The sequence below is a fragment of the Molothrus aeneus genome, chromosome 8 (genome assembly GCF_037042795.1).
Source record: "Molothrus aeneus isolate 106 chromosome 8, BPBGC_Maene_1.0, whole genome shotgun sequence".
In the NCBI taxonomy this organism is placed as follows: Eukaryota; Metazoa; Chordata; class Aves; order Passeriformes; family Icteridae; genus Molothrus; species Molothrus aeneus.
In genome coordinates this window covers 25,411,825-25,436,531 of record NC_089653.1, presented here as the reverse complement: position 1 = coordinate 25,436,531, position 24,707 = coordinate 25,411,825, and the positions used below count along the sequence as shown (strand labels likewise).

Sequence of the window (24,707 nt, the reverse complement as noted above, 5' to 3'; positions counted from 1 at the left end):
CCTTTTTAGAGAGGGATGATTAATGAATGCCTTGCATTTGGTTGCAAAAGCTTGTGTCAACTGTATTGGCTTTTTTTTTAACAGAGGAAAAAACCCCATCCATCTGGAGCAGTAGGAAGTGCAGTGTGTGCTTGCTCTGCCTGGTGTGAATAAGCAGATTCTGATCATTGCTAAACACTGATCTGAGCAGAGAGTAATTACTCTTGCTGGAGAGAAGTAGTCTTTGCTCCTACTCACTCTTCACTTTTGTTTAAGACAACAATAAACCAGACCAGAGGCACTCTGAGGTTGGTCTCCCACCTCAAAGGGCTTTTAGTGGAAGTGAGAGGCAGATGAAAATAGCTCTTCTTACTCCTGTGTTAATAACTTAATTTTGTAGTGGTGGAATCAGAGGTAGTTTAAAAACTGTCAACATGAAAATCATGGGCCCTAGTCTTCACATACAGCCCAAGCAAGCTGATAATGTTATTGTTGTGCATATAGGGTGGGGTTGGTAATTTCTGTCAGGTAACAAGCAATAGGATGAGGGAAAATGGCCTCAAGTTGCTCCACAGGAGGTTTAGATTATAAACTAGGAAAAATTTTTTCACTGAAAGGGTGGTCAAGCATTGGAACAGGTTGCCCAGGGAAGTGGTGGAGTCACCATCTCTGGAAGTGTTTGAAAAGTGTGTAGACTTAGGAGTGGACTTGGTAGTGTTAGACTAGTGCTTGGACTTGATGATCTTAGAAGTATTTTCCAGCCTTTTATCCCACGGCAATTTCACATCCTTTGGCAAGGAAATGCTTCGAAAATCTTATTTGACTTCATGAGCTAGGCTCCCTTTCCCTACAGGCTCTAAGGACCTGGATAAATTTAAAGTGAGATTTTCATATGCAAAAGTCATGTTGATTTCTCTGTGATGTTTGGAATAAACTCATCCAAAAAACAGTGTTAGCTGGGAAAGCAGCAATCTGCTGTATTAGGCACTGTAAAAGCAGAGCAAGATGTTTGATGGAGTAGCTCACATTTCAGGAAATCCAGCATGCTTTCTACCGTGAAGCCCAAAATGATAAAAATAGTTTCTTTCTAATCTCTTTATTTTAGGTATTCTTAGCTATTAAAGTTTATGGCAGCTAAACTTATATTAATGTTTGTTATTGTTTCTGGTTTTGGTTTTCATGCTTTTCTTGTTCAACACATTTGTGTCCGGTTGTATTTTCTGTATAATCAGCTGCATAAAGTCAATGGGTAATAGACTACTTCAAAGCAGAAATTGGGTTAATTTATTTAAAAGGAAGTTCTAAAAAGTATTTACTCTGTATTTCATGTGCTGCAACAAAAAAAAAGCATTAAAATGAATTGTACTTTCCCTCCTTTTTCATTTATATTCCAGGCAACTTAGGCAATAAAACTAAACTAATATGACTGAAACTATATTAACATGTAGTGCAGCTCGGTGAAAGTGTGTTTGTAGAATGAAATGGTTGATGTTGAGATGACATCTGCACTATGGGCATTTTGGAGGTAGAGAGTCTGACTTCAGAGTAGTGCTAAGGTGATAGTGTGATCTGAATGCCAGAACAGTGGTTGGAAAACATTAGATGCACTCCTGAGGTGTATCACAGAATCATTGAATGGTTTGTGTTGGAAGGAACCCTAAAAATTATTTAGTTCCAGCCCCCTGCCATGGACAGGGGTTGTTCTGGTTTAGTTTCCTTGAAAAGGAATGCATTTCTTGTGCTCTGAGATCACTGTGGCCTGAGTCAGAACACAGGAACTTGTTACAGAGGTTTCCCCAAAATTTTGTAGGGCTAATTTCAGAAACACACTCCTGGTGTGCTCTGAAAGGTTTATATAAATTTGCACAGCCTTTTCCTCTTGTTTTGATTTACTTTTCATACAGGTATCAATTTATTCTACTTATCCAATAAGTGCTATCTTTTGGGCTTGTAACTCTGATTATTTACACACAGATATGTTGTAATGAAATTTGCTTTTCTAATCTTATAAAAAACCTGGTGCTGCAGCTGTGATGCGAGTAGTGACTGATAGTCGGCTCTAACTTGCTTTGCTTTATGACACCTGTGCAGAGTGATTAACAATACAAGGTACAACAGTGCAGCAGATAATGCTGAAAGCTGGTCTCATAGTTAGCAATCTGACTGGTGGATAGAGTCATCCATCAGCTCCCTGCTCTGTCTCCCACTCTCTGTGCCCTTGCATAAATTCACTGCAGTGGCACAGCTCTGCCACATCTGAGGTGCTGTTGGCATACAAACAAAACTGGTGTGTCCTGGGGCACTTTTACCTGCAGAATGGCTGGTTATCACAATGCAAAGCCAAGGCTTTTGGAGAGCAGAGAAAACAAAGTGCTCATAGCCCAGGGTGGTAGTTAGCAGATTAAAACCAAAGTCAGCAGTGTCTGAAAATCTGTTTAGGCACTTAACTTTTATTGATTGGGTGAAGTATTAGGTGCTTCAGTGCCTCAACAGTTTTTCCCTTTTTAAGAAATGCAGATAAGAGCACTTTCACACTTCAGAGGAGTGGCCTAACACAAAATGTGTTAAGGCAGTGATATGCTTGGATGTGACAGTGATGAGGTCAGATGAGTTCCTTGCCCAGGTAGGAGGAAGTATGTAAGACTAGAGTGGGTCTTGATTAACAGCTTGCCTTAGAGGCACAATCCAAAGCCAGTGACAAGACTCTTATTAACTTCAGGGAGCTTGGATCAAGCCCATTGATTTGTGCTTATTTCTGCTCTAGTTGCTCTAGTCCAAATTAATGCTGTGCTGTGATATTTCCAAATAGCAACATAAACAAAATCCACTCAAGAAGGTAGTCATAAAAATAGGAAAATCATAATGCTTGAATCACAGTACTGAATCAATAAACATTAAACATAGGAACCTGGCCCCAGAAATTAGTGTGATAAGAAAAAGGAACCAACTGATAAACATCATGATTTTTGGCTTCAGAAGCTGGATAGACTCCTTAGTGAAAGTATCTTATATTTTTATATATTGATATTTTGATTATTAATCCTTTCTGTGTAACTTCTATTATCTCTCAATCTTTATTTTGGAAATCACATCAATTATATGCTTGGAATATTTGAAAGTGTTAAATGAAAACAAAAATGTTTAAAAATTCTCATTTTCATTACTAATTTCTAAAATAAACAGATATAATAGGAGATTCTACCTTTATGCTACAATGGAAACATTACCCTATTTTATGTTAGGGATACAGTGGGGCTGGGTAACTGGTCTGAGATTATTCAGGATCTGAAAGTTCAGGGGTTTTGCAGAACCCCAAACTTTTAAGTCAAAGTCCAAATAGTTATGCTACCAAGGAGCTTTCTAGAGACAGAAAAAAAGATTTTGCAGCTGCTTAATTATGAAAGACATATTCTGTGTAGATTATATGTGTATTTACACCTTCACATACAATAGCTCTTTAGCATCTGGTGTCTCACAGACACCAGATGCTATGCTTCCTTATAATTCCTAGGTAGCAAGTTAAGTTGTGTCTAACTCTCCCTGCCTAAATTAAAGAAGAGAAGGAAATGAAGTGTGCAGTGCTCAAATCCAGACAGGAATTTTTTCTGAGAAATGCCAGGTGTGGATATTTTCATTTCAGGCTTGTCTAAAAACAGATCAGTGTTTGCCATTTGCAAAGCAACTTAGGAAAAAATAAAATAAAAATGCTAATGATTCAAGCCTTTAATACCTTTCAAAGGCAAATATTCTTTAAAATTGTTCATGTTTTTCAGTCATTATGCTTTATTCCCATTCCTTAGGGTTATTACTCTGTTGCTTGCTGAAATACTGGAACAATGTCTATTTACTGCTCAGACCTGTATATTCCCTCATGCAGAGACACATGAAAGGAGTACCTCATTATTGCCACTGGTTCATCAGCAATGCAGACCAATTAATACCACAGCTAATGGGGTGAAGTAGCTACTACAACTCTCAGTCGTGTATCTTTTGTCACTCCTAAACTAGCACTCCTGGACAAAGCTAGAAATCAAATTTACTATGCAGAGATTATTTTTGATACACTACCAAATCTATAATTCAAAGCACCGTAGAAACTGGAGGTGGAAAGAACCCAGCACGTTATCAAATGTGTTCTCATGCCAAAGCAAGACTGCTTGTTGCAGACAGCCAGGTAATATTTTAGGCAGTCAAGCTGCCTTCTCTGAAATTTCTGCCAGAATCTAACAAAACCCACCATTAGAGATCAGCCTCTCTCTGTGTTTTGGGTTTCTTTTCTTAACACCTGACTTTTTGTTTGCCATTCCAATAGATCATTCTTGAAAACCCTAGCAGTCCACTGTGCCTGCCTGGTAATTTTTGTGCTCTAGTGTTAAAAATTTCAGGTTTAATTTTTCAAATAAGCTACAGCTTCATTTAGGTCTGGTTTAACTAGTGGTAAAGTCATTCTGCCTATTTGATCATATGTTATGTGTTTATATACATAGCTGAAACATGCTGTTTTCATTACTGAAAAATTGGCTATAGTAGTTTTGACATTACATTGAAGCATTTTGTAATGGTCAATATATATAATAAGCTTCTCTGAAGTTCCTAGCTGCTTGCTTCATTTTCCATCTGACTCCTCTTAAACACTGTATTTTCACTCTCCCTTCCATATAGATTATGCTGCTGACTGATCCAGAAGTTGAAAGCAGCTTATTAATCAGTTCTGATGAAGGAGCCACCTATCAAAAATACCGTCTGAACTTCTACATCCACAGTCTGCTCTTCCATCCCAAACAGGAGGATTGGATCTTAGCCTACAGCCAAGATCAGAAGGTAAGAGTCGTGGCTTGGTTTGCTTGGGGAGAACCCAGAGCTCCCCCATCTCTCTGTGCAACTGCTGCAGAGCATTCAGGACAGTCTTCGGGGTGACCCCAGGACAGTCTCTGGAAATTCCAGTTTGGTATTTCCAAGCAGGAAACATTGACCAAGCCTCAATGTAAAGGTCAAAGTAAAGGACGTGGGCATCTGCTGTGTTCCCGGGGCCTAGCCCTCTGTTACTGATCTGGCAGTCTGTGTTTATTCATCCATCCTTTTGGCAATATTGTGTGACAGGCAATGGGCAGAGAAGACAGCTAGGATCCTTCACGAACCTCTAATGAGGCTTTTGGCCTCTTACTCGACAATTCTTTTGCTCCAGTTTAGTATCAGCTCCAAGAACAGTATAAGACACTCCTTGTTCCTCTCTGGTTGGCATATTTTCAAGTCGTTTTTGATTTTCTAAGAGGAAAAGTAGCACTGAATCAATTTCCTTTGAAGTCCAGTTCCCTCAGTATGGGTAATCCATCAGCCAAATAAATATGCTGTGAGATTTGCCTTCATTTTTTGCTGCCCAACCTAACACAGGACTTTTTTGTGGAGAACTCATTGTTGGAATTTTTTGAGAATCAGACACATCAATACAAGTCAGTTTTCTTACGGCAAAGGATTTGATAGACCTCAATCTGTTTAGTTCAACAAAAAAGCAGATTGAAGGAAAACTATATTGTTGCACATAAATGTTTCTATGGGGGAAGACAAATCATAGGAGAAACCATTTCAATTTAGTGATAAAAACTTCCAACAAAAATTGATGGTTAGGAGTCAGTGGCAGATAAACTCAGCTGTAAAGTAACTAGCCTTTGGAGCAAACTGCTCAGAGAAATCGCTGATTTCACATCCTGACGTTTTAAAGTTTTATGAATAAACCTGGAAAAAGACCAAAAGAGTTTGTTGAGCTCCCAGCAAGGGTAAAAGAGTGAAATACCTTGACTTTTAGCATATAGGCCTTTACACAAAGTAATTTAGTGGTCTCCTTTTTGTTTTGTGTATGCTGTAAGAATAGAATCTGTGAATATAATTGATAAGCTAACTATTGGCTGAATTGTTCAGGTTATACATTAATGTAAGGATCAACATAAAAGTTTGAAATCTGTGATATTTTCTATCTGTGTAGTTAAATTAATTGTAAAATAATTAAACTACTAATTTTCATTTTGCATAAATTAGGCTTGGTATTACAGTAAGCCTGAGAAAACAAAGGCATAAGGAAACTGAGCAAGTAGGTAAGGTTGCAAAATGATTGTATTGAAATTTTTGGAATATTTTCTTCCTTCACTTTACACTCAAGCCCAGAATCCTTCCAGGACTGTAGCTGAATACCCTTTGCAACTGAGAAATGCATCTTGCCTACTAATTCTTTCTGTACAGTCAGTTGCATGCATTACTTTTCACTCACCTCTCTCACAGCATTTTGTAGAGTGTGCTATAGTTATACTCATTTCAGAGGAATGTGCAGATTAAATTATTTCTCTGTGTTCAGTGTGTAATTAGACAAGGCCAAAATGTTTCCTTTCCCTTGTAGCTGCTGAGTTCTCTGGACTGATATGAAACAGACAGAAGCTGGTCTCTGATGTCTTTTTAGGACCATTGGAATGAAACTTACAGTGTTTAATAACAGGAAATTTATTACATGAAAATCAATGAAACTTTCAGAGGGAGCTTTGTCAAATAAAAGTAGCATATGGTAGAAAATTCATTTCAATTGCCAGGGTATTCAGTCTGGTCAGGAAATAGTTCTGAATTAGAGACCATACAGCTAAGGCTTATTTAATTTATGATTGCTGGCTACCAAGCAGTATATCATCACTATTTCATAGGAAATGCCCACTCTTCCACAGAATCCTTAAAGACAATCTGGATATAAGAACACAGGGTCTGTTTGTGTGTTAACATGAATTTATGGGGGTGGTGTTGGAGTTGTGTGTATGGGATGTGTGTGAGGTGTTTGGGGAGAAAGGATGTAGGCTGTATTATAAAATTTTTTTGTTATGGAATTGATTAGCAAATTGAATAACTGTTGGTAATTCAATACTGTAGTTACAAGACAAAAATCAGGTAGCACAAAGTCTGTAGATCTGTACCAATTAAGTCCAAAATAGAATTTTAAAAGTACACTGAATGGGTATGAGTCACAGACCTGGTTTCTACTTTAAAGCCTAATGAACACATTTTCTGACTTCGACAAGCTTTGCCCAAGAACTGTAGAGGGTAACCAGCAGGCAGAGAGCATTAATCAGCTTGGACTAAATTAAATGTAACTCGAACTAAGGGTCAAGTTCAGCCTATGGCTAAGTGTAAATGACTCCCATTGGTTTCATGTTTGTGTATCCAAAGGCAGAATTTTCTCAGAGTAATTAAGAAGTCCTGCAGGTATTTAGATAATTGCAATGGGAGCTGAGGGGTGCTTTGCAACAAATGACACTGCTGTTAGCTGTTTCCTGATCCTGTGCTAAGGCTGTATTTAAGGGAAGAGAGTCCATTACTCCTTGGATTCCAGGCACTGTGTACATACTGACTTGAGAGTCACTCAAGGAGGCAAGGGAAATGTATCTGCATGGTCAGGAATTTACATTTTGGTGCCACTAACTTGGATGCTGCTGACTGAAGAGGTTGTGAGGGTTTTCTTGATGACGACTTGGAAGAGTAAATTGTATTTTGACCAGTTAGGATTGGTGCAGTCATTTAATTTTGCTGTTGACAAGAGGGAGGTAATAATCAACTAGAAAACACTTTTACATCCTTCTAGGGAGCCATTTGATTGTTGTCATCCATTTGCATTGTGTCCTTGCAGCAAATCGGATGGGGAAAATGAGGTGGTGAATAGAGCAAGAGCTGGAGAGGCAGGAATCACATTGGATCTGGACTGTTTTGGTTCTCAGGAGTTGTCCATCCAATTAAGGATTGATGAGGGCAAAGCCAGCAGTGGAGGAGGCTTCTCATTACTAAGTTGTAATAAACAGTAAGTGGGTCACACAGAATCATCCCTCAATCTCTTCACAGCCCACTGAATCTATCACTATGATCAGACCTTTTCTTGTTTATTTGAATAGGGGTTTACTCAATGGCAGGGAAATCTGTTTTAGCTGAAGTAATTTTATGTCCCAGTTTCTTGGGTTTTGATTGTGAGTGAATGTGGTTAATTACTGGGGTTCAGCTGATGAACAATAACTCATTAAGCTTCAGTGGCCTAGCTGCTTTTGTTCACATATCTTTCTCCTGTCTCTGCCTTGGGCAGTGGACTTGAATTACCACTGCTGATAGACCAGTCCCTAATTCAGTCATGGCTTTTTCCTGCCAGTATTGAGAAAAAAAAAGAGCAGCAAACCATCTGCTGCCTGCACTAATTGCTTCATGATTGCATTAATTGTTCTGGCTGAAAGTACAGTTGTTACTTGGCTGATTCTTACCACATAATTGCAGAACTACTGCATGCTTCTCCATTTTCTGCATAAAGGAGTTACAAATCAGAAGGAAACTCCAGACACGGTAAAGCAGTGCTTGTGAGGCAAAGGCTTTTTGGAGGTCTTGTATATGTAAGCTCTCATGAGTTTAATCAGCTTGCTTGTAGAATGAAGGGCTGTATTTTATGGGAGTATTACTTATGTATTACTGTGTAATCTTCAAAAGTGGTTTGCTGTGTAATCAGACCGTGGAATAAAAGAGCCTCTAGTTCTTGTGGAGACATCTTCTGCTATTCAGATGGGTCAGGCACACAGAGGAGTGGTTAGTAATCAGCCAGGAATAACATAGCTATTTGGAGAGATGAAATAAAGGTGAAATTGGGAAACACAAGTCAGACAGGCAAAATGCAGAGTTGTAATTGCCCAGCTCGGGAATAAATGCACAAAGGCACTCAAGTACTGAAAGGCAGCAATAGAGGCTGAAAAGCAGGTTTAAAACTGAGTTATTGTTGTTGCTTCTTCACTCCCATTTTAAAGTAACTCTTGAAAAGCAAAGGCACCCCAAATTAAAGGAGCCCTGTCAGCATAGCACTAGTAAATGAAGAGGTTTATATTTTGGTTTTTTTTTTCTTTCTTTATTCATTTTGGTCTTTTCCAAATGACTGGTTCCATCTGCCTACCTTTATTTACTGTGTGTATCATGCTGAAGATGAATATTAGGGACTGATACTTGTCTGTATTTCTAAAGTGTTGAAATTTGGCAAATCAGAATACTGATACTTTTGGGACAGCATATCTTCTGACATCAAACCATATCATCTTCTTCATTTTTCTACATTAAAGGATGTCCACTCCTCATGCATGTAAGTGGAAAAGAAAGGTATTCTTATATCTGGGATGACAGAGAAACCACTTAGAGAAGAGATACAGATTCATATGGCCACAGGATGTCTGTGAGAGAGCAGGCCAACACTTAAAAGTACCTTCAGCCCCATCTATCCCTGTGTTTTGGTCTAATACTTGTGTCTGACAGTAGAGTATCTGCAATAGGTGTAGCCAGAATTCACTCTTCAAGATGTGATGGGCTACTCTGATTGCACTCTGTAATTTTAAAACCTTTCATTCCACTGCATTAGGATCTTTTTAGGGGGTATCTGCTTGGAAAAGGATCACACACAGAACCTCTAGGAGTTCCTTTCAACATAAATTATTCTTTTTCTATTTACACACTCTCCGTTTCAATGGTAACAGTAATTTCTTACTTAGAATCAAGAAGGGACAATGAAATCTAGATTAATTTTCTCAGAAATTGCATCATAGGTAAAAAACAAAAGCAAAAAAAAAAACCAAACCAAACAAACCAAGTGAACCAACAAAACAACAACAAACAAAAACTACTGAAACAAACAAACAACCCCCCCCCCCAAAAAAAAACCCAAAAAACCCAAAAAATCCCATCCCAAAACCCAACAAAAAACCCCAAAAACCTGTTACCATCGAGTGACCTCCTTTTGGTATGGTGTTTTGTTTTTTTCTTTTGCTACACTGCTGACAGCAGTAGTGACAACAATTCAGAGGACTATTCACTTGGGCTAATGTTAGCTGAGGGAGGCTAATCCCATCTAAAATTAATGGAGAGGAAAAAAAGCTTCTCTAGAGTGGTAAGCATTAGCCACTTTGAATCATCCTCTGGAAAAGTCTATCTCTTTTGACAGACTGTGGACACAACCAGGGAACTAGTTTGCATAAAGCTAACATTAGCCTGTGTGAATAACTCCCCCTTTCTCTGTGGCACCACTCCTGCAACAGTCTGCACTTTTTGTGTTAATATTTGGGGCACCACCAATAATCCAAGCCAGTTTTTCAGCAGACCTGGTACTCTTTGATGCACATGGTTGAAGATGGAAAGAGTAACAAGTAATTTCCATATTAAAAGTTGTTTGCCCCAGCTTTTACAGCGTTGCACTTCCTGCTTGATCTTAGATATCTCTTCTGGGTTATCAGCACTTGTGTGAGGGATGCATAGAGCTTTCCTCAGGAAAGAAAGCCTTGTGACTGCTGCTCCCTGTTTTTAAAGCATTCCATGTGGTTGTGTTTTTAAGCACGTGATGCACACAAATCCCCTCGTGTGTAGCTAGGGCTGTGTGTGAGGACTGGAAGCACAGATACCTGTTAGGCATCATGGGTGACAACACATCTTGCACACAACCCTTTGCAAATATCCCTTGCTGTCTCTAAGCAAATTGAAAAGCCAGCATTCTGAAAATAAGCAAGAAAGGGACATCAAAAGAAGAATAATGATGCCAGGTGGTATCTTCTTTTTTTCCCCCTTTCCTTTTTAAATTGGCCATAAGCCAGTGTAGAAAGTGTACTGAAAAATATAGTTTCCTAGAGTACCCATCTGTCTTCTACAGACCTCACTAAGCATAACGTGCTGGGGTAACAATTTAAAATAAAGAATGGAATTAAAAGTGATAGGAATCTCTAATGTTGTTTCCTACACTAATAATAAAGACAAAAAAAAAATAATATAATCAACTAGCAGAGCCCAGTGGAAGTTAGATTTCTGGGCCAGGAGTGTGATCAGTGAATCAGAAGGAAAGACTTTCAAGCAGTAATCACTGTGCTCTTCACCACTGACTCACTCATCTTTAGGCAAATCAATATATCCTTGCTTATCCATCTGTATAAACATCAGCCCTCTGTACCCTTAGAGGACTTGTTCTTTTTCTGGTTTTGGATCCTGGATACATACATACTTTAGTTAAGGGTAGATCTGTTACTTCTCTGCAAGATTTTCTGTGTTCTATATAACTCCACTTTTCCTACTTCTATGAAAAAAAAAGACTTTTTCCATTCCATCAGAGTTGGATGGTTCACTGGATTAGGAATAAAGACAAGTACTCCATTTTGCTGGGTGTGCTGCTGAACTCTGTGGTGTTGAGCAGCTTCTGTACATGAGTCACCTCTGTCTTCTCTTTCTCTGTCTCTGTCATTTGGTTGAGTGTAATCTCCAAAATGTCTCCAGTTTCTTATTATACAAAGTGCCTGTCAACACTACATTCACTCGAAGCCGTAGGTTTTAATCTAATGCAAATGATGAACAATAATTTATTTTTAAATTTAAAGCTGTGCATGTGTGCATGAAAATTCTGACACTTTGCCCTAAATTCTCCTGTAGTAAGCCTTTTCTCTTCTGTTCTCATTCAAATACGGTGCACTTTTTAAACAAAAATGTGCTTATTTATTGCAGTTATCTAAGCAATTATGAATCTACTTAGTAAATTTACAACACAGCAGAAAGCAACTGCTGGGTATCCTGTTGTCTGTAACAGAGATAGTATTTCTTAGTAGAGAAGGGATTTAACCTTGAGGACAACATATTAAGTGGAGTGGTAAATTCATCATCCCTTGGACTTGAGATTGGGTGTCTTTCCAAATGATACAATCTAGTTCAGCCATCAGTTGTTGGCCTGAATAATTCTCTCTACTGCTTGAGTTAGTGGTAAAGATGGTGCAGCATCTGTTGGGAGGAGAACACACTGATGATGTTAGAGGCTCCTTCTGTCTTTAAAATATATATGCCAGTCGAGTCCTTTAAATACCTCCTGGTAAAAAATGTGTTTCCTGTTGCTTTTTTAGCATGTGAGCTGAATGAAATGGGGACATCATCCTAATGCAGTTGCTTGCAAACTGCCACAAAATCAGAATACTGGCTGATGTGGCTCATAGCTGACAGTCTGTGAGGAGTTATTGAGGGACAGGTGGGAAGAAAGCTGAGGGTCATCTTCAGGATGCTTTGATGTGCTGAAGATTCACAAAAGCAATTGTTGTGTTAGGACCAAACCAAACATCTCTGCATGGCAGTAGCATGTGGTTCATCAGCAAAAGCAGCTGCAGAGCTACAGCCATCACTGGTGTTTGAATGGGCTGTGAAGCAGGTATCTGACAGCTTTATCACTCTGATGTGTTTCCATCAGCATTCAATAAGCACCAATTATTGGGTAACCTTATTGATGGTTCTGCGTGTGTGATTAATGCATTGCCTGCAACTTAAAATGTTCAAAGTCTATGCAGCATCCTGTGAACTTTATTGCTTCAAGGATATTTAAGCTTCTTAACAGTGGAACTTAGAAATAGATCAGAGATCAGGGAAGTAAATGAGTATCAGCCCTGTAGCACATTTCTGTATGTTTTATTTTAGGAAAGAAATATCATGCATGATTTCAGGTTCTTTTTTATACAAAACATACTGTTCTTTTAAATGCAGTTTAGAAGAGAAGAACCCAGTCCATTGTCTGATTCAGGGAATAGCAGCATGCCTCCCAACCTTTGGCTGCTCTGAAGAAGAAATGTCCTGTGCAGCAATTTCTTTAAATGCAGTGTACTTTGTTTGATACCCAAGTAAGCTTCACTGGATGCATGTGGGGAGCATGTGTCCATCCAAATCCCTGTTCATTCAATTTCATTCCTATTTTGAGATGTCTCTTTTGCCACTCCAGAAACTTCTCTCCCACTGTGATAATTTTTCACCCAACAGATAGAGTCAGGGGCAGAGGGGTGTAAAAGACCATGCCTATATAAACATGTTCAATCTGAAGTCCTTCTCTGATGCACTAACCCCTTTTCTTCTGCAGACTGTATAGAAAGCAAAAGAAATGCAAGAGAGATTTAAATTGGAGAAGTGCATCACCAAATTGCAGCAATCCACATGATGCCTTCCCTACTGCTCTTTGCTTTCCTGAAATTTTAGATCAGTTCAAAATATGGTGTTTCACAGTTTAATAATACTTGAAAAATGCTCTTATGAACAATGAGAACGATGACTGAAACCTTTTAGAAAACTAGAATTTCTTCAAATGCACCTGCATTTTTAGTAGTAGTAAAAGTAGTAGTGGTACAGTACAATTTACCAGCAATATAAAATTTAATCTGCATAAATGAATGAGAAGAAGGACTTGCTGGCATGTATTTCAAATAGTGTTGTTGCATCTTCAGAAAAAAAATTATCTTTATCCAGTTGGACTCTGTTATGTTTATAGTTAAAGCTAAACTGCTTTTGGGATGTTGCATTCCCTGGGGAATTTGAAATTTGAGGGAAAGAAAGATCTCTCAAAATATTTATATGGTTCACCAATGTGTGGCTAAGGTGCACTGGTGTTTGGAGGATTTTTGTATGTGAATAAATGGTGTGTGAAGGGGTAAGGGGGAAACAGCATGAATAACATTAATTATCTCATAGAAACACAAGAAAGTGTAAGAGTCAGGAAGTCAGCATAGGTGAAGAAAGTACCAGGAGCTGTGACTAGTAGAAACCTTCTCATGGAATTAGAGGTGAATTTGAATCAAACCCAGTGCTTTCAAAGCTGTTCTGAGCTAGTTTTCCATTTGCATCTGGGTTTTTTTCGGTCAATAATGTAGTGTAGATTGATATTTTTTGCTCTGATTTGTGTCCAGGGAGAATGAGTTGAGAGTGCACAGAAACTGGAGATGAGAGAAAGAGCCTTTTTGTTTTTGAACCTTAGACCAAAATTGGTAAACCCAGTCAACTCAGACTCCATGCTGTATTCCATTATAAAATGTTTAGGGGAAATCTCTAAAGTAAAAGAGAAATAATAGGAACTACTGATTTTCTCAAAGTATTTCCCTAATGTCACTTCCAACACACAATTTAAATCACCCTTTATTTAGCCAGGTTTTGAATTTCTATGTGCATATTTTTTCTTACATGAGATTAAATCATTGTCTAAAATTTAATATCCTCATCAGCATAGGAAGCACATGGAACTGCCACATGATTCAAAATCTGTATGTGGAGGAGCATCAGAATCAAATATTTATTCCAATTATTTTAAATGCTGAATGATGAAACATCATGGACACTCAGGGTCAGTTGTATCTGCATCAATCTGTAAAGGCACTAAAGTGAAGATGGAGGCACAAGACATTTCTCACATAACAGCTTTGGCTAGGAAAAGTAATCTGTTGAAAACATTAAGGGTGGATGGTAGGTCTTGACTGGCATAATGACCCTTTAGATGGTGTTATATCAGAATGGGTGGGTCAAATAAAACTCAGTTATTCTTAATGGAAAATTTTGGAAACAAAACACGTTTTCTCCTTATATTTTATAGAATTTACTTGGGTTTTTTATACTGTGAAATGCAAAATAAAAAATTAGTCAAGTCTGAAGTTGGTGCTGGAAAGATTGGGAAATGAGAAGGGGAAAAGAATAATACATGGCAACTGTATGCTGCTGTTACCTGGATATCCCAGAGCATTTCAAGGTGAAGCTTACACTATCCCTATAAAATACATACCCAAGAGCAGCTCTTGGGCTTCTCATACAGGCTGGGAAACAAAAAAGAGGGAGGGGGAGTATCATATCATGCCTGCTGTAGATAAGGAAAGAAGTTCAGTTGTCAGATGTCAGCTTTCCCTACTCCCAGAGACAGTGGGGTCGTGTTGTGAGAGGGCTGGGGAATTGTCTCACCATTCAAAGGGTTTATTTGAATCCCTGCTCAGCCTCAGAAGGTGTTTGTAACCTCAGAACAGCCTTTTCTTTTCTTTTCCTTTGCATTTCTTTTCTCTTATATAAATGAGGTGGTAGGTGGTAGGTTTCTACTTCACGGAATATTAAGATTTAAAAAAGCAAAACAAAGCAAACCCAGACTATTTAATGGTTGTTACACAATCTGCATATTACACAGAAAAATAAATGTAGAGGAGAAGAAGCAAGAAGAGAATTATTCCCCGATGAACAAGAGTCAAATCTGAGAGATCAATACAAGATTTGTACTTCATAACAGTTTTGTCTCCATGAAAACAGAAATGTCAGCTTGGCCCTCAGATGAAAACATACAATAAAATTGTAATAGGTTCGTTTTCTATCTGTGCTTGAAAAATAAGTGCAGCAAAAAACATTCTCTGACTTCATTCTAATAATGCAAATTGTCATCAGACAGCAGTTCTTGCCAAAGAAAACAAAATGTCATCTTTGAAGGGACTGCATGCACAAGGCTATCACAAGAAGTCCCAGGAGAGAGAGGGATTTTGTAACAAGAGCAAAATGCCATGCTGGGTTTAAAAAATATCCATTCAAACACTACAGTTGCTAAAAGGGGAAAAATAATCCCAGCTGGATCATAACCGATACTTGACAGAAACATAGCCTTCAAAGACTTCTTTTTTTCCAGTACAACTGAATTAACTAGGTTTAAAAATTAATGATACTTAGAATAAAATATCTAAAAAAATCCTTACTGTAATTTTTTTGGGGGGGAGGTGGGGTGGTCATCCATAAGGTGGGGAATTCCCTCTTTGCTAAAGATATATTAGTGCTGCTTGTGCTGCTGTGAGTCAGTAAAGGCCAAAGCTGGTGCTGAGATAATGGCAGAGGATGAAAACCCTTCTTATGTCTGGTTATAAAAGTGTCTTATCAAAGACAATGAGAGCTTTGGATATGGGCTCCCAGGGAGCTGATGTTTCCCTTTGAGAGCTGTTGCCTTTTCTCACATGCTGACTCCAGCTCACTGGGCACTGGCTTCTAATTTAAACAGTCCAGCCCTGACAGTAGAATTGCTGGATCCATTTCCTACCTTTGAAACAGACTTAGCAACTGTTGCATTTCTCCAAATTTTTGCCTGAATCATGTGCCCTGAATCTCAGGGCACAGATCAGGAGAAAGCAGGGCTGTCTGGGTGCTCTGCAGCATCACAGCCTCTGTTCTCGTGGGGGAGTTGAAGGATGCTCCAGGCAAAGACCCCTCTGGAGGAAGAGCTGTGCTAGAGGAGCCAGAGGCAAGCTGTGGCACCAGGGCTGTCAAGCAGTGGGACTGCAGGAGGGGAGGAAGGTGCTACACCAGCACAGAGAAAGAGGGAGGGGGAGTATCACATCAGGCTGTGATTAATTCATTCTGAGCACCGTTACTGTCACCAGCAAATTCAGAGAGGGAATAACCTGCTTATTAGGGAATAACAACTTACTAGTTGTGTTCAGGGAAACCAAAGAGGAGTAAGAGTGAGAGATAAAAAGTAGGAAAGCCAGATTCAATAAAATGACTTCAGCTGTGGGAACATCAGTGTCCCTGGAAAGCTTGCATCCTGTTTATCCCTGGTCTGGAAATACAGAGGTATTTGCTGAGTTTGGATTGTTCCCTGTTCTTAATTAAAGGATCAGATGAGCTTTATTGAAACTTAAATTACTGTATGTCAAAGACAGTACTTAGCACAGAAGAAACTACCATGAAAAGAAAAACTTTGACATCAGCGAGATAATAGATAATAGCAATTGTTGTCATGTTTATATTTGCTGCAATTATAAAAAAAGGTCTAGAAATGGATTTTGAGTATGAGGGAGGGAAAATGCTTCCTGTAGTGGTAAAGTTCTTGAATAGAGGACCTTAAATCACTTCAAAAAGTGGTTGTTCAATGTTCTAAAAGATTTTATATAATTTCCAAAAAGAAAGGTGTTCCTTTGTTATAGTTAGTGTTTCCTAAAGTTTCAAATAAAAATGGATCTATAATCTTCTACTTAAGGAAAAATAAGACTCACTGAAATTTTAAAATTGGATGCTCTTCTAGCCACAGAACTAAACTGTTGTTCCCTCTTCTTACTCTTGTTATCTTCTGTCCCCTCCACCTTCTTCCCTCTCTCTTCTTTGACAGTGTTCAAGAGAAGGGGAGAGGAAAGAGGTGAATTTTTAGCTTTAATATTTCAAATAAATTTTAATATATGCCAGTCTACTCTTTACTTAAAAGCTATTTCAATTAGTTTCTCCATGTTCTTAAAAGTTTTTAACATAGGAAAGGTATGGATATTGGAATCAATATCCAAATAAGTAGATCTCAATTTTTTTTTATATCCCAGTCTCATAATTCTTAAAATACATTCAAATCATCTTTTTGATGAACACAAAGCTTTTAATTCATCATTTTTTCTTTGAGTAATCTCAAAGACATCTGTCTTTCCTACCAATCCACAGCCACTTCATGTTCCAAAAAAATTTGGCATAAAGATTCAGATCATCTGCATTTTATGCAAAATCCTTTAAGAGATGTCATGAAAAGAGAGATAATAGTTCAAAAAACAATGTCCAACATCTGCCTTGCCAGAAAAGGGGACTGACCAAGTCTACCAAGCAAAGAAAGGAAGGGAAACAGGATGAATCTGCAAGAAAAGTGTGGGGCTGACTGCCTCTCAGTCCTTCCACATGATAAACTTGAAGCTAAATTAAGCAAAAGAAATAACAGAACCCAAGTGATCCTTCCCTCTACTGGCCTTCTGAGAATTACTTGATGGCAGCACTTAGGGAGAGCAGCTGTTGGTAAGTGCTCTGTAATAGTAACATTTGTATATCATTCCACAAAGATATGACAGAGGATTTATAATACCTGTAACGTGCCTTTTTTGCTGACCTTTCTCAGGCTGGTTTGGTATTTCTCATTGGAAGATTTCCTGAAATGATTGATGTATTTGGATATTGTTTGCGTAACCACACAAGGAGAAGGTGTCACGTTGTTGGCAGGAGAAGGACAAGAGCAGAGGGAGGATCACACACTATTTCTTTGGAACAAGTAACTTGTTCTGTTTCAACTCATCCAGTCCTGCAAGGGAGGTCCAGACATGTTAGAACATTTTTTGGTGCCAGATTGACAAAACTTCCTAAGGATGGCACTGCAAATGGAAAAACAATGTTCTTTGGAACGTAATATTGAGGAAGGCAACTGGATGATGTATTTTCATTCAGGGCAGGTTGCTGGGTTTACCTATAAAGTGATCCCTCAGGTAATACCAGTTGTGTCCCATATCACACATCCCAGTATTCTCTATGCCAATAAAAGGTACCACAGACATGTTTCAGCTCTCCCAGGTGTGTCTCTTCAAGACTGAGACGAATAGAAGTCCAAGTCACTGTCTCAAAAGTGGTAAAGGGTTTTTCAGGTTAATTTCTCTGGCATCTTTGTGTTTCACTGTGATTCATGACTGTTTGTTTTGTCCACAGTTATTCAGTTCTGTGGAGTTTGGCAGAAGATGGCTGCTTCTTCATGAGGGAGTTACACCCAACAGGTTCTACTGGTAAGAGCAAAATCCTCTTCCTGATTCCCTTGACACAACTTCCCCACACACGCAGAGGTGCTGGAATGAAGTCTTGAAGGCAATGTGACTGAATACAGTCTGCACTGCTGATTTGTTGACATTAATTTAGAACTGGTATGAAAGGGGCATTATGTGTTTATACAACATTGGAATAGTGGGTCTTTGATCTAAGAGTCATGCAGAACTGAAATATGCTGAATAATAGTCTGAACAAAGCATTGATTTGGGTGGGAGAATGAGTTCAGTTCTCCCATCCCAAATCAGTTCAGTCTGGTCCTGCTACATTTAAGGGACAAAGCCTGAAGTCTTGGAGGACACCAGCATTTCTGCCACAGACAGACATGCTCTAGTGGCTGATGTTGTGTTTTTAATTACTGTTAGACCTGCTTAGCCCTTGAAAGTGAGCATATATCCTCTAGACTGAAATCAGAGTAACTTTGACTCTCATGGAAAAGAAAGCTGAGAGATGAAGAAGACACCGAACTTTTTTTCCCCCTGCAAACATGTTTATATAGTCCAAATCAAATCTAAGGTTTTCTTGTGTTTTGGTGTAAATCTGTGGGACTTTTCATCAATTCCTTATGGAGGCATTAGTCTGCATGTGAGCAGAAATGGCCTTGTGTCCTGTGAATATTCCTTTAGAAGAGAAGCTTTTGGTAAAATAGAGATCTTGAAATTGGGAGGAGCTGAACCAATGATTAAAATGAGACGGTCATGGTAGTTTCTAAACTATAAATTTATGTCAAACCCACAGGTTTTGAACATAGCAAGATTCATGAGTGGTTCAGTCAAATATTTTCTTTTAATTTATAAAAGAAGGAAGACCTCTAGGTCAAATTTACTTCTAAAGTTGAATTTATATTTGGACTGCAAAGGATAGACCAGAGATTTTGTTTGCTGCTTCTGCTTTTTAATCCTTTCTCAGAACCTGTATTAGCTGAAACTAATGCAAGCTAAATTCCATTTTTAACTTAAATTCATTGCTGTAGGAGTGTCTGTATAGATAGTCACAAGTGTGTTTTTATCAATATTTCTTTCCTGTAGGACTCCTAACAGGGTCTCAAAATGTCAGATGCAAACACAGAGCTCTATAAATCTTCTGTTTTTTTCTGGGCTAATAAAAGCAGAAAGTCATAGAAATCTGGTTGCCTTGTCATTGAGACATCCAACAAAATTGTAATTGCTCAAGTGGCTCAGAGGAATGGACTGAAAGGACTGTCCCTGTTCCTGGACCCCCATGTCCTGTATAGTACTCCAAGCCTTTTGAGGTTTCCTGTCATTGCTTACAGTTCTGTTTTTTTGTGAAATGAGCTGATGGATGCCTGCAATAAGAAAAATGAAGAAGTTATAATTTTCCCTTTCTGTGGAGCTCAAATTTGAGGGCCTCTTAGAACCTAACAAATAAGAGAACCTAGGCTTGGAGCTTCAAAGACAAACAGCAAGTTAAAAGATGAAAAAATGTTCCAACCACCCATCCAATTTCCCTACAGCCATTCACAAAGCATGAAAATGCAAGCCTGTATTTTCACCTTGAACAGAATGCCCCTTGCATAACACACCTCAGTGTAAGCTAGACTGTACTTTTGCTGTCAAAAGTGAGAATAATACAACTTGTGGAGACGCTGTTGCATCTCATTCTGGCGTAATAATGACAATCATAATGACCCTAGGACAAAAGAATAATTTCAGCTGCAATTCTATGGACAATGTCAGTCTTCAGACACATCCACAGCAGAAAGCAGCTGTGCCTGTGTGATTGAGAGCACCACAGAGAGCAGCACTGAGCTTTAATATGCGTTTCCATTCTGTGCAGCCAGGTATTGAGGATCCAGCAGCACTGAAATGCTGAATCAGAAGGGAAGCCCTTTGCACTCCAGGCTTGGTCACAGTTGGCAAAAGGGAACTGGGGCCTAAGAGAATGCCTGAAGCTCAGTTGAAATCCAGATTTCTGCAGCACCATCTCTGTAGCCAGTGCTGGTATACAAGTTGGGTAAAGCCTTGCTCAGTGCCCTGCGATTTGTTATTGGCTGGGCTGTTTTAATTTATTATTGTGTATTTTGGCTTGTATGTAGAGTGTAATCAACCTGAAAAGTGAGAAGACTGACTTCACTTATTCTTACGAGCAGAAATAAATAGTGAAGTAAAATGTCCTGAAGTCACAACTTAAAGCAGAGTGTGGGGATACTCTCTCCTGTTCCTGGTGCTTTATTGAAATCAAATGGCTTTGAAGGGATCAACCAGGACACAGCTGTACTGGGCAGAGAATGAGGGAAATATTCTGATATCTGAGGAAGGCTGAGGAGTAACTTTTGTACAGATTATTTCCAGTACTCTCTAAACTAGGACTTCTCTAAAATTGGAAGACACAAAGCAAGGCCTCTGGCATCAGGCCTTCCTGAGGCTGCGTTTAGTTACGCTGCTTGTTTTCACAGGGAAGGTGCACCTGGAAGACTTTAAAGACTTTTACATGGGTTTGAATGGTTGATGAAAGGAAAAAAAATGCATTTTCCTCATTGCTCACTGATATTTTCATTGCCATTTTAGCTTGTCATGTTGTCTTGTAAATAGCTTTTGGGTCACTCAAAAGTCCTGTGAATAAACTCCACTGAGATTGCTAGTTTTAGTCTTGAGAAGGCTCTACCTGCAAACACTGCCAGAGAAGCTATAGTGTCTTTTACAGCTGCATTTCTTGTATCTGTTGCCAAGAGAATTTTCTTCTTTATTTGCTTATTTTTGGCTGCTTTGTGAAATACCTCTTCCTCCTACCACTCCTGAGAAATTTAAACCCCTGAAGAAAAACAGTCTGATGATGCTTACTACATAACTCTGAGCAAACACTCTGTAGACACAACTCAGTTCCTTATAGGCCACATGTACTTTTTATTCTTTCATCCTCTGTTTCATAAAGAGGAGACATTAATATGAAAATAGAATGTGTTTTATTCAAAGCTCTTCTGTTCCCCCTTTTCATTCTTCCACCTGGAGCTCCAAGTGATGCCCTGACATCCACATGTGTGATGAAAGAGGTGTAGTGCCACTCTGTGAAAGGAGATGTCAGGTGGGAGATGAGCAAATGAAGTCAAACCTTTAAAATGAGAGGTGACTGGAGACTTCTTGGCTTAAAAACGTCCATCAAAAACCAAAATAAAACAAATGTTGGAAAAAGAGATCTGTAATTTTCTACCTCATTAAAATATTGTTAGGACACACTTGTGGCTGGGCAGGCTTTAGTGATGGGCTGCTCTGACTGACACCTCTAATAATTTCTGTAATTTGGGTATCTCACATATCTGTTTGCATAATCTAGGGATGTGGAAGTGGTGTACTGAAGAAAATGTACTCCCCTCAGAGAGTCAACCACATATGGTGTGTCAGGTGGAGACTTGGAAGAATCCACACTGCATACAGGCAGTGCATGCAGTGACACAGCAGTTCTGTACTCTATCAACAATTTTCATGTTTGTTATTATTTTTCCAATAGCTTCTTGAGATTTTGCTGTTCAATGTACTGTGACAGAAAAATGCATGGAAGTTATCAAAGTACTTTGTAATTCTGGAACTGTGTGCTCTGTGAAAATACCCTAATTACTAGGAAGGAGTATTCTAAGCAATATTAATTCAGCAGTGTAATACAGAAACAAGTTGATATACATGGATTATTGCTGATAGCACAGTGTTTACTAATGTAGTTGGCATTAGGGAAAGAGAATGCAGTAGATCCTGGTTAAAAGAGTTGGCTAAAAATGCTTTATTTAAATACTTCTGGGTTTATTTTTGTGATACTTGGTGATTTTTGGAAAATTTTGCTGGTGTAGATGCTGGTTTGTAGTGAATATAAATGTGAACACAAGTGGTGAACCAGTTGCACTGGGTTGCTTTTTTCTTCATTTTTTAGAGTGGTTCAGTCATCTAGTCAAAGTTCAGTAGTGATACTTTGTGACTTGCAAATCCAAACGTCCATGGCCAGTAGTTGCAGTAAAACTGCTCAAAGTGCATATTGTCCTGTATGGCCAAAATATAAATTTGTTGGTCATTAAAAGCCAGGTTTTTATTCTGGTCCTCAGATCAAGTCATGCCTTCCACCAGAAATTATTTCCCTAAAGTCAGTAAGTCATTAGAGCTGGGCCAAAAAAAAAAAAAAAAGTAAAAAAAAAAAGTAAAAAATGTCATTAAAATTTGTCAAAATGTAATAGTTTTTAACAAAATGAGATGTTTTTCTGAAAAGATTCTCATCTAATTATAATCAAAACTTAACCTTGAGAAACTTGGAGGGGGAAGAAAGAAATAAAATCAAATAATAAAAGTGTCCTAAAAACTAACATAAAATGAACAATAGAAAAGCCCAACCAGTAAATTAGGTCATCAGATTACAATCATTATCTCTACCAGTGGTATTGATTTTATTTTCTACTTGAGTGTTGCACCCAGACAAGCAAGTAGGAGAAATACAAAAATAATAGCACTCCTTCCTTCAAGAAGATTGGAAGGCTGTAATAACAGGAGGGCTGGAGCACCTCTCCTGTGAGGCTGAGAGGCCTGGAGATATTCAGTCTGGAGATGAGAAGGCTCTGGGGAGACCTTAGAGCACCTTCCAGTGCCTGAAAAGGGCTACAAGAGAGCTGGAGAGGGTCTTTTGCCAAGGGCATGGAGTGATAAAATGGGGTAATGGCTTCAAGCTGAAAAAGAGCAGGTCTAGATTAAATATTGGGAGGAAATTCTTTATTTTTGGGGTGGTGGGGCATTGGCGCAGGTTGCCCAGAGACGCTGTGGAAGTTGGAAGTGTTGAGGGCCAAGTTGGATGGGGCTTTGAGCAGCCTGATTTGTGGAGGGTGTCCCTGCCTGTGGCAGGAGAACTGGAACTAGAGATGATCTTTAGGATCCACTCCAACCCACATGATTTATGATTTCCAGTAGCATCGCATGTCCACAATGTTAATGATTCCTTGAAGAAATGAAAGGAGATATGTCAGTTTGGTAAGAGGCGTTGCTAGGTCTCCTCTTATGTTTTTCTGAGTATGAGCAGAAGAAAATGGAGGCAAACACTGTAAAATAGTAAGCCAACCAAACCTTTCCATCAAATAATACAAAATATGCACACACACTGAAAGGGAGAAAAGCCTGTAAGCAGCTGGGAGGACAGATAAGTAGATAGGGCTATATTTGTGTTTCTTTTATGAGTACTAGCAAAGAAAGTTCATCTTCACAGTATAATTATAGAGTATATATATTTTCTTTTTCAGAGGAGGCTGGAGACTGTATTTTAAAGGCTCTGACTGTGTTCACTGGAGCAGCTGAAAGAGCTGAAAATCAAGGGGATAAGGTGTCAAAGCCCTGTTAAAAACTTCATTATATTCAAGCACTTGGAGCAAGCTGGGTGCACTGTCCCAGTGTTTCTGTCAGTGCTTGGCTTGGTGAGATTTGCACGCCCACCCAGGTGGGCTGAGGCAATTTAAATGCCTCAGTGCCTGGGCTGTTTACAAATGATGCTGTGTATGGCTGAACAAGACCTTTTAATCACTGCAGGGCAACTGCTGGAAGTGGATGGGAAAGATGCCAATCAAAGTGCATTGTGACAGCCTGTCCAGAAAATCATCCACTTGATCTAACACACAAGCCTTATTCAGTGAGTTGAAGGGAAGAAATTTAATTTAAAATGTTTTTTCATAGCTTAAATATGGTGGTTATGGGAACATGCCAGAGAAACCCACGACAGTTTTCAGCAGGTGTGAATGAAGTAAATGCTCATCTGATTAAGCCTTTTGGGGCCCAGTCTGGTTGATGCGTCTGGTTGGTGTGTTTTAGTTTTCCCAATTCAGCAGCTATTTCTTAAAAAATCATCCAGAGATACTTTATAAAGGAGTACAGACTCCCATGAGCTTCAGCTTTTCTACATCATCACTTTCCCTTATTACTGTTCTGCAGAAGCAGGCAGGCATCCATTCACCATGTTCAAAATCTCGATTTGGGGGCTGACCAGTGACAGGAGCCTGCAGTGCTGTGCAGGACCCTGGAACCTGCCAGTCTGCAGCAGGCATTGGAATAAGCAGCTGCTTTCTCTGTAAAGGACAGACCTTGAGAAGGTGAAGCAGTGCACAGGTAAATCAGGTGTGGATTTGTCTAGCTCTGTGTCAGAAGGTTGCACTGCTGTGTTCTCTTGTATGTTTAATGAGCAGCACATTGTGTTACTTTCCCCTCCCGCTCTACATGACTTGCTGGCCTCCTCCAGAGCTGCCTGACTGGGCCACAGCACTATAAGGTGGGAGAGATATGGTCTTAACACAGTAGGAAATTGTGATCCTATTAGCTGTACCTGCAGAGAAGCTGTAAATCAGGTAGGTTCATGATATCAAGGAGGGGAGCTCA

General features: G+C 39.0%; 1 protein-coding gene across 4 annotated transcripts in view; it reads left to right on the top strand.

Moving 5' to 3' along the window:
• The window catches only part of SORCS1 (sortilin related VPS10 domain containing receptor 1), a 257,959-nt gene that overhangs the window by 150,486 nt on the left and 82,766 nt on the right, over positions 1–24,707 (top strand). For all 4 annotated transcript variants that reach the window (XM_066554121.1, XM_066554122.1, XM_066554120.1 and 1 more), the window contains exons 4-5: positions 4,642–4,800; positions 18,250–18,323. In XM_066554121.1, coding sequence (XP_066410218.1) covers positions 4,642–4,800; positions 18,250–18,323 — 233 coding nt within the window. The remainder of the gene's footprint in view (positions 1–4,641; positions 4,801–18,249; positions 18,324–24,707) is intronic.